This window comes from Euprymna scolopes, chromosome 5 (genome assembly GCF_053919585.1).
Source record: "Euprymna scolopes isolate OS-2025 chromosome 5, ASM5391958v1, whole genome shotgun sequence".
NCBI lineage: Eukaryota > Metazoa > Mollusca > Cephalopoda > Sepiida > Sepiolidae > Euprymna > Euprymna scolopes.
The window spans coordinates 98967868-98978897 of record NC_136486.1 but is presented as its reverse complement, the minus strand read 5'-3'; the positions used below and the strand labels follow the sequence as shown (position 1 = coordinate 98978897).

At 35.1% G+C, this 11030-nt stretch overlaps 1 protein-coding gene across 1 annotated transcript in view; it reads right to left on the bottom strand.

Annotated features, from left to right (window-relative positions):
• LOC145276934 (diacylglycerol lipase-alpha-like) overlaps nt 1–11030 on the bottom strand; it is a 285454-nt gene that overhangs the window by 138642 nt on the left and 135782 nt on the right. The window contains exon 3 of the mRNA XM_080128420.1: nt 10894–10995. Coding sequence (XP_079984546.1) covers nt 10894–10995 — 102 coding nt within the window. The remainder of the gene's footprint in view (nt 1–10893; nt 10996–11030) is intronic.

The window sequence follows — 11030 nt, the reverse complement described above, 5'->3', positions numbered from 1 at the left end:
GTGCTCAACAAAGAGCAAAATATATTTTTTATTATTATTTGAGGGTAAACAGTTACATATGGTCGCTACAAATAGCCATCTGTTTCAGTCAAAGAGACTTCCTCAGGCGACCTAGAATCTCTCGACGCTAAAAAGAGGTTCTAGGTCGCCTAAGGAAGTATATATATATATATATATATATATATATATATATATATATATATATATATATATATATATATATATATATATATATATGAGTTTTATGTGTTCAAAAGTCGGGACTAATGAAGGCAACGAGGTTGTTAAATAGTGCTCAACAAAGAGCAAAATATATTTTTTATTATTATTTGAGGGTAAACAGTTACATATGGTCGCTACAAATAGCCATCTGTTTCAGTCAAAGAGACTTCCTCAGGCGACCTAGAATCTCTCGACGCTAAAAAGAGGTTCTAGGTCGCCTAAGGAAGTATATATATATATATATATATATATATATATATATATATATATATATATATATATATATATCGAGGCAAGTTTGGTTAAATGCAAGATTTTTCTTTATTTTTCTATTGATTTTCTCAATCTGCCGAACACTTTTTAGTTTCAAGTTGGTAAATTTTGTATTATGTAGCCGAGTGACCTTTTGTCAACGATTTATCTCTAGCGCTTTCGATCAATAATCGTCATTAGGAGTCATTCTTAAAAAAGCCTCTTTAACAACAACAAATTGACTCCTGATGACGATCATTGATTAAAAGTACTAGCGAAAAATAGCTGACAAAAGATCACTCGACAACATATAACAAAATTTACCAACTTAAAACTGAAAAAAAAAAAATGCTCAGCAGATCGAGAAAATCAGCAGAAAAATAAAGAAAAAAGAAAACTCTGTTGTATTTAACGAAATTTGTCTCAGTAACGACTTGCTGCAAAAATCTGTACTCCTACAAATTTGGAATTTTTGTGTCTTGATATTCATATTAAAAATCACAAAGTATAACAAGTTTTTTTTAATATAGATCCACAGAATATTGTGATAAGTGTTTCAGTGTGAACAGGTATGGTATAATAAATTATGGGGTTTATCTATTTTATTTTTACTTTCATCATATTTTGCTTTGGTTTTGATGCCCCCAAATTCGAAGCTATCTCTTTACAACCCTTCCTTTTCATAACCTATCATACTTTAATAAATCAGAGTTCATTTTCTGTACGCTGTTTTTGAACCCAGTCAATGACGGGTACTTTTGCTAGTCATCTATCTATTTATTTAAAAAGAAAATACAACTTTGTCATATATGAATCCTGGAATTGTATTCATCTGCAAAAGATCTTGTTAATTTGCATATTCTTTACCCATTAATCTTAATTAATTTCCTATTAGTCTTTTCGGTTTTCTTATAGAATGGTTATTTTTAGTTAACTATTACGTGTAATTATATTCATGCAGATATTCTACATTATTTAGACTTGCGTAATAATAGCGTAAAAAGGCTATAGTAAACACAAACCTCTTTCTATATACATTTATGTGTGCTTATATATATATATTTGAAAAGAATTCCTACCAAACTCCTCTGTCAGTTTTTGATCTACATGCATGAAACTTAATATATAGGGCATTCGAACCCATCGAAATTTTATATTTGGATTTAGCCGGGGAAAATCGATGCAAAAGTGGTAAAATGAAAAAATGGAATTTGCCAGGGGAAGGTCGAACGATGACATTACGAATACACATGCGTAATGTAATTGCTATTGGTTCATGTTTTAGTTTTTAGCCTTGCAGCAAACATGTTTTCATAGCTCAGGCATTAACGTCAAAGGAAAAAGTAAATCGTAAACTAAACGTTTATATATATATATATATATATATATATATATATATATATATATACATATACAACATACATATATATATACATATGTATATATATATGTATATATATATATACATACATATATATACATACATATATATATATACATACATATATATACATACATATATATACACATACATACATATATATATACATACATATATATATATACATACCTGGTCAGGGATTATTATATTGGATATGATTAGTTTTCACAGGCAAGTATCGCTATTCTGCCACATATAGCACTTGGTATTTCTAAATGGTGATCTGGTACTGACTAGGCTCAATGTCACCTAACTTCAGTGAACTAGCAACAATCAGTGTGTCAATATGATTATGCCATTGTCTTTTTTATGGAAATCGCTCCAGACAAGGTATAAAGCCACTTGATGTAAGGAGCTAACAAATTAAAATACTACTTCAAAAACTTGCCAACGATAAGTGTTAGATAAAAATATATTCTGACCGAGAAAACAGAAATTTTTTCCTCTTTGTCAGAAATATCCCTCCTGGAATATGAGGACTACAATACAAAATATAGGAAGCGAGAGTTACGAGGCTGCTGACAGTAAACCCAAGATCAACTTTCTACTCTTGTACCATGGCCGCTACACTCTGAACCATGTTTGTTACTGTTCGAACCTTTCTCAGACCCCCCCATGCTGTCCGGTACTGTCACAAAAGAACAACAAACAAAAATAAATAAATCCGACTTGGCCTTTTTTATCTTTTTTAGCAAAAGACATTTATTACCGTTACTTTCCAAAAAATGCTACTTCTTGTTTTTATTTTTTACTGGTCATTTTGTTTGGCATGAGATTAAGAAAACCCTACCATGTCGACACCAGCTTAAAAGTCTCTCGCCACAACCATGAGGCCACACGTCCATCTTGCCCAAAACACACGTTACTACTCTCCGACCACGTGCTGTCCTTTTTTCTTTTTCTTGCATACCTCCATACATCCATGCATACCTGCTAATTTGTATACGTGCTTAAACAGCTACTTCTACTAATATCTTCACAAGCCAGCTATTCTACAGCTCCTCCTGATATTTTCGCACGCGCCTACACTCGCGCTGTTACACTGTCCGTAAATTACAATGTGGGGTCAAGTTAATATGAAACCCTTGAGACTCGAACGAGAAATAAATGTCCGATCATATTTTCTTCACTGTTCTTCCTTACATCTTCATACTTTTTCCACCCCTTTAATGTTAACGTCAACGTTACCATGTCGGACATCTCTTAACACAGAATGCTCTAAAATCTTTGTATGATTCAAACATCGTGTTATCTCATTCGATGGCCAGAGAATGACTGTGGTTAAATGAATAGCAACGTGGACTTATGACCTAAGTGTGGCAAGTTCGAACCCAGTCGGTTCTTTAGTACCATTTTCGCTTAGAGATGTTCGCAACCTTCAAGTGGTCCATCCTGCAAAAATGTTAACAAGAGAATCAAGCTGGTCAACAAATTAGTGACATTTTTGAGATAGTTTTCCCCTGTTGACTGAGGTATGTTTCTGGTTCTGTGCAGTTCTAGGAGGTCCACCCTCTGTGGCTTTACCTTCTCCCTTTGAGAAGGGGTTAGTTTATTGCTAATCACATGAGGCACCTCTACCGGGGAATGCCGGCGGGGCTGCCCAGGCATTTTTTGCCGGCTAGAGTGCTCTTCATCTAGGGTATTGGCTTTTCAAATTCCTTTTTCTTGACCTTGTGTCACATCTTTTCGACGTGGGAGAGCAATAAACATCGGTACATCATAACATTTTGTTGATTGACTTTGTATGCCGAAGTGACAGATACAACATCGACCTTGCAGAATACCATAGCCATTCAAAATGAGTTGGGTTTTTTTTTATCCAATATTGCTGTCTGCGGTATCGAATTTCTGATAGAAGAGAAAACGGAAATCTGAAAAACAATTTGGTTGCTATTTCTTCTTCTTTTTCTTCATCGTCTTCTTCTTCTTCTTCTTCTTCTTCTTCTACGTCTTCTTTCTTTCTTTCTTTTTTTCCTACTCTTACTTCTCTTTTTTCTCCTTCTACTGCTTCTTTTTTTTTCTTCGTCTCCTACTTCTCTCTTTTCTCCTTCTCCTACTTCTCTCTTTTCTCCTTCTCCTACTTCTCTTTTCTTCTTCTTCTTCTTCTTCTTCTTCTTCTTCTTCTAAATTATGAATGCAACAAGCTTATTAAATTTGTGTGTATGCATGTGTGTGTGTGTGTGTGTGTGTGTGTGTGTGTGTGTGTGTGTGTGTGTGTGTAGTGTTATCTTTATTGGAATACACGGTCTGAAATACGAGTGTGCTGGCAGAAATAAGAGAATAATCGAGCAAGTGAATCATAAATATGTGTGAACACTGACTGACAGGAAATGAGCGGGAGGAAGATTAGGATTTTATTTGCTGATGAATGAGTAATTAGTTGACATTAAAATGAATCTTTTTCGCTCATCAGCTCTTTATTTATATATATATTTTTTTTTAAGGAAACTCGAATTTTATGATGCACACCTGTTTCCTAGCGGAAGGTTGGCCGCTGTTAGTGGTTGAGTTTTACGGCATGTCAACCAAGGTTTTAAAGTCAAGGCTGTTAGAGATTTTTGGAATGAGTCAGATATTCAATTCAATTCAATTGATTTAAAAAAAAAAAAAAAAAAAAAAAAAAAATGAAAACATCGTGCTTCAATGCCATGTAGGGAAAAGAGTGGTAGAAATTTACAAAGAAAAGAATAAAATAGTCCAAGACCTGTCCAAATTTACCTTGAATTGTCGCGTTGTTGGTTCATTTATTACTTCACTTGGAAGTCTATTCCAAAGTCCAGGAATTCTAATTAAGAAAGCAAACCTGCTTCGGTTTTATCAAAATCGACGGTGAAATAGTTTCTTGCAGTGTCCACGTAGACATCTTCCTAATAGTTTCTGAAGTATATCATAATGTGGAGATTGAAGAGATTGTAGGCCCAAAGCGGATCAACGCATAATTGTTGACGCTCAAGGGAGAAGAGGTTTAGGCTTTCATAGAAGTTGGAGTGAGATTTTTAATAAGATCTCTGAACCATCAACAATCTATTGTATTACGTATACAACATTCATCGGTTTCTTTCAAGTGTCATCACAGTGCAAAAAAATATCCATTGCCAAAATCTGGCTCGTGGTATAAAAACCCAAACGCATAGCTTTTGCTCCTCCTTTAACGTGAGTCAGAGTCGGGATCTTTGGAATCTTAGCAGTTAGTTTGAAATTTCGGAATCTTAGCGGTTGGAGTCTGAATTTTCGAAATCTTAAAAGTTGGAGTCTAAAATTTTGGTATCCTAGGAGTTAGAGTGGAGGTTTTTGGAATCCTAGGAGATGGAGTTGGAATCCTAGAAGATGGAGTCATAATCTCTGGTATCTTAAGAGTTTAAGTCGGAATATTTTGAATCCTAGAAGTTGGAGTCGGAAATATTTTAGAATACTAGGCATTAGATTCAGAATCTTTAGAATCTTAGGAGTTGGAGTTGGAATCTGTGAAATGTTAAGAGTTGGAGGCAGAATCTTTGGAATCTTAAGAGTTGGACTTAGACTATTTGGAATCCTAAGATTTGAAGTCAGAATTTTGGGAATTCTACGAGTTGGCATACTGGAAGAGGAGTTTTTTGAATTCTAGGTATTAGAGCCAGAATCTTTAGTATCTTAGGAGTTGGACTCAGAATATTTTTTATTCTAGGAGTTGAAGTCGGAAATTTTGGAATCCTAGGTATTGGAGTCTGAATCTTTGAAATCTTTGGAATCTTAGGAGTTGGAGTCAGAATTGTTGGAATCTTAGGAGTTGCAGTTTCTTTTTCATTCAACCCAAAGATAGAGATTCACAAGTACTATCGTTTCACTTTAGAATGGGCTTCCCCAAATCTCCCCAATTAGGGGTTTCATTATTGGATTCAGTTTTATATCATACCAAAGAAAGATTCTGTATAACCCGGCAGTGTGTGTCTGTGTTGTATTTCTGCTGTGTTTCAAAGAATAACGATAGGGGAGGAGAGAGAATGCGAATGATTGATTCTTTTTGAACACAAATCGTTAAACAACAACATTTCGGTTGTTGTTATTATATAACCACTTGTGACTACCTCAAACGCCCCTTTGGGTTGATATTGTCACTGTAGCCACACTCCAAGGATGTTTTATTCCACCATTATCGTTTCAATGAATTGATTTGACTTTGGAGTGACTTAATTAAACCTGTGTATATTTTTTGCAAAAAATGAACATTAAAACATCCAACATTTAACTTATCTTTTTGACAATCTATCATGTTTGTTGTTTCTTCCCATGCAGGTGCCTGATTATTTTTTATTCGAATGACCTTTTTGGTAAATCCGATAATTATTTTACGTTGTTTCTTGCATATCATTGCCAGGTCAACCTATTCTTGTCTAAACTGGTTGCTCTGGATATTTAAAATTTGGGGCCGCGTCACTGAGTGTAGTAATTGGTTAAGTTTAGAAAATGGGGAAGACAGAAAGAAAGTTGAAAGGAATGAGAAAGATGGATTTCAGGGTGGTGGAGAAAGTAAAGTTGAACACAAGCGTGTCTGAGGCAGTTTAGTGTTGTACCCCAGGGCAATTTTTATTTGCGCCACAGATGGGACCCTGTCAGGTACTACCACTCAAGATCAAAATAGTGATATAGAAAAAGTGAAGATCAGACGTTTTACCCATTTGGTAAAGGAAATAATCTAGTCCTCAGGATATAAACAAGTAAATTCACTAGCCATCTCTCTATTACATCCCTCAGAAATGAAAGATGCAACCTATGAATTAACAAACTTGTTTTCATGAGAATATAACACAAAATAATGACATATCTTTAAAATTTTCTTTTATCAGTTTATCGTGCTTATACCAGCTCCTTGTGTGATTCAGGTGATACGTGGAGATTACTTTTTATTTGCTGACGCTTTTCCTGTCTCTTAGCTGAGTTTTTTCTAGCTGAGTGATAATAACATAGGGATCACTTTACAATGCGCCCAAATTTGAGTCTCACCCCCGGAGGTAATTTAAATCATATCAGAAACTCCCATGAGCAAAAATTCTTTGTAAGAACTGCCCGTATGTGGAATACAATACCACAGGGCTGCTTCCCAGCTAGTTATAACATGATCGTTTTCAAGTCCAATATTAACAAATACTTGTTCAGCCATCTTAAATAGTAAAATTCTGCCCAGTTTCAACCATTGTATCAAACATCACACTGTTGTCTCAGTGTCCATCTGACAAACTCATTAATCCTTATTTTCGAGTGGACTCTGGGCTTGAATAAGCAGTGACCTTCAAGTAAGAAAAGGGCCATAATGCCAAATAATGTCTTAGAATTGAGTCTGGTTGGAATAAATGTTCAAAATAATGATACACAGACAGAAAATGCTCGATTATAATGTGTGTGTGTGTGTGTGTGTGTGTGTGTGTGTGTGTGTGTGTGTGTGTGTGTGTGTGTGTGTGTGTGTGTGTGTGTGTGTGTGTGCGTGCGTGCGTGTGTGTGTGTGTGTGTGTGTGTGTGTGTGTGTGTGTGTGTGTGTGTGTGTGTGTGCGTGCGTGTGTGTGTGTGTGTGTGTGTGTGTGTGTGTGTGTGTGTGTGTGTGTGTGTGTGTGTGTGTGCGTGTGTGTGTGTGTGTGTGTGTTCTCACCCACATACACATTATAATATTTGTGAGCAATGCATAAAACATAAACACTTGTGCAAGCATTCAAGCATGGTGGTTTTCTTGCTTTTGATGCAGTTCGGCTTCCTGTTTCTCCGGATGTTTTAGATGCGCTAAGGTTGCTAACCAAAGTTGAAGTATGGAAGCAGCTATTAATTATTGCGCCTTTCTTTTATTATTGGATCTTTCTCGCTAATGGAAGAAAGCAAAAAAGAGCTCTCTCTTTCTCCACACATACGCGCACACACACACACACACACACACACACACACACACACACACACACACTCCAAGAAATGTTATCAGATCACGTAAGTAGCTGCATTGAAAGAGATATGGATGACCTCTTCATGCTTTTCAAGACGATTGTACCCACATTGTTGGGAAGATAATGCTTGTTTTAATCGGCCCTCTGTTCAATGTCACAGAAGAAGAAGAAGAAGAAGAAGAAGAAGAAGAAGAAGAAGAAGAAGAAGAAGAAGAAGAAGAGCCTATGCAATAAAGAGATTAGAGCAAGGAGAAAGATACTAGTCCTTATCCAACCTTATTTTTATTGCCAATAACGACTTTAAAGAAGAAAAAGGGGAAGAATGGAGTATTCTCTGTCTATTATGACTATTTATCATACTTTCCAAGATTTAAAAAAATCTTTTGCAAATAATCAGGATATAAAAGAAATTAAAAATGTCCAAATTTGTTGTTTGGAACTTTCTTTATATTCATACTGACACACCAATTCCAATTAGATTGCTGAAGTAAAGCAAAGTTGAGCCTAAATCGGTGACCATTTCGAAAATCCAGGTAATAAAAGTCTCTTCAAATACAAATTAATCAACAAATCAAACGTACGATTTCAGCATAAAAAAGAGCAGACGATGGTTGACATGCTGTTAAATCCTACAACGTTGTCTTTGTATTATTTGGATTATTTAGACTCCTGTTCTCATCTTCAGTCGTATTTGCACATTTCAGTCAATATAACCTCCGATCTTCTTCAAATGTATCTTGGGAATCTTTCTATTAAACTCCGGAATCTTTACGGAATTTCAAACAGAACCATGTGTCTGCAGATAAAGTGCTAGGTTAAAATTCAGTTCTAAATGACACCGTTCTGAAGGTTTAAGGTCCATCCACTACTACTGACAATATAATTACAATAGGAATGATTCATTAGGAATTACATAAGATTTCTACCCGGTCATAGCTGACAGAACAAGAGTATGCTACTCTCATGGAATAGATAAAGAGTTCCATTCGAAATTCTATACAAATTCCTGAGCTCGACACGATACACCTGAAGATCAGAGATTTGGTTGTGAGGAAAAAGTTAAAGATGAGAACAGTAGTCCGAATAATCATAATAATACAAGTTATCAGTCCTCATCTCAAAAAATTCAGAAACATAAGGTATTCTCCTAAAGCGTCTGACTGACTTTTAGTTATCATTCAGATCGATTGTAAAATCTGCACAACAACGATGGAAGGTACAGAAACATATAACCAGAAGAAAAATTTGAATTGGAAGAAATTGTAGCACATTAGTTGACTCCAATTATGCATATACTATGTAAGCGATCATCATAATTTTAAAAGTATTTTTTTTTTTTATATAAACATTTGATAAATATCAAACACTAGCAGATGTAACTGGCGTTGCTTGATAACATAACACTAAATTCCTTTAAAAAAGTGAAATAAAAAAAAAAATACAAAGAAACTGAGACATGTGCATGCGAGGGGTTGGATTTAGTTGATTGTCGGGTTGGTCAGGATATTTATGGCAAGGAGAGATCAGAGCAGAAATTTCATCACAGCACATTCTATTAAAGTACTTGTGATGATGGGACAGAGACTAGAGCTTGGCAGACAGTATGGGACCTATTAGATTTGAGGCTCTTTTATTTGAGACAGTCGAGACAAGTGGTTGGTGCACTAGCCCAGATGTGGCAACAATACACCATGGATGGGTGAATGGTGGCTTTGCAGAGATATAGGATCGTAGCAGGTGTGAGAAGTTTTCTAGCATGGTAGTGAGAGCCCACTTTCCTTTCAGCAGTCGTGGCAGTATCTTAAATATATTTGTTTCAATTCATGTTACATGTGAATGTTAGGTCAAGGGGCTGGAATGTTGGACACTCGATTAGGGTGTATCAGTCATGGCATTTGGTGGTTGAAAAAGGTTTCTCATAAGTGTTATAGGAAAGGAGCTTAATCTTAGTAGCATTAAATATTACCATCCATTTATGCCTCCAATCAACTGGAGGTTATTTTTTAAGGAATCAGTCATGGCCTTAGATATGTGCATGTTTGTTTTACCAACATGCCAAGAATAAAGTATAGTGTCATTAGCAAATATACCCATCTCAAACACAATTGCACCATGGAGGTCGTTTATGAAGATAAGGAATAATAAAAGTCCAAGGATCGAACTCTGAGGTACCCCGACATTTATGTCATGTCCTGGATGTACAGACATTGAGGACCACTAGAATCTTTCTTTTGGTGAAGAAGGATCTGATTATCTGTATAATCTTCTACTTGTTACTTTTTTAGCTAGTCCTATGTTACACTTTGAAAAAGGGAAAATACAATTTTTGAAGCACAAACTACTTCAAAAAAAGGCCAAATTCATGAAATTTGTCTTTAAAAAGGCCAATCAAGAATATGAGAGTGACCTTCTTTTGATCTAGCCTCGTTTTCGAATATCATTTTTGTAATGGCATGAAAAAAAGAGAACATTCGAAAGAAACAGGGGAAAAATAAGAACGTCGTCCTGTTAAGAGGTGCTGAACTGAAGGAGTAAATTAAAAATTGTCTCTTACAATGTGATTTAATTATTGCATTTCACTCGATTTTATTAATAAAAAAAAAAAAGGAAATCCCTCGATCCAGCTTACGAAAAGTGAGAACGAAACTGGTCAGCTGGGCTTTCATGTCCTACTTTTAAGCGTGAACATCAAAACGGGTCTTCCTGTTGTGATTGCAATAATGAAATTTTGTACCCCCACATAAAATTTTTACATACACACACACACACACACACACACACACACACACACACACACTGGTTACATTTAATGACCAAAGAAAATAATTAATCCTATTTTTTTTTTTTATATATTTTTAATTATATATATGGTAGGTTTTTAAAATATATACGGTTAATTAAGCAACACAAAATTTTCTGCGTTTCATCCTTGAATCCTCACAAGGATGAAATGCGGAAACGTATGTGTAGCTTAATTGCCATATATATATATATATATATATATATATATATATATATATATATATATATGTGCAAATAATACTTATGTATATGCTAAGAAAAATCACAACTTACCAAGGACAATTCTATTGACGGAACCGGGAGCACATGATTGATAATGTTTAGCTGTCCAAACAACACCTACGATTAACCAAGCCAATTCAACCAGCAAGATCACTGAAATAAAATAAAAAAAAGACGATATGAATCTA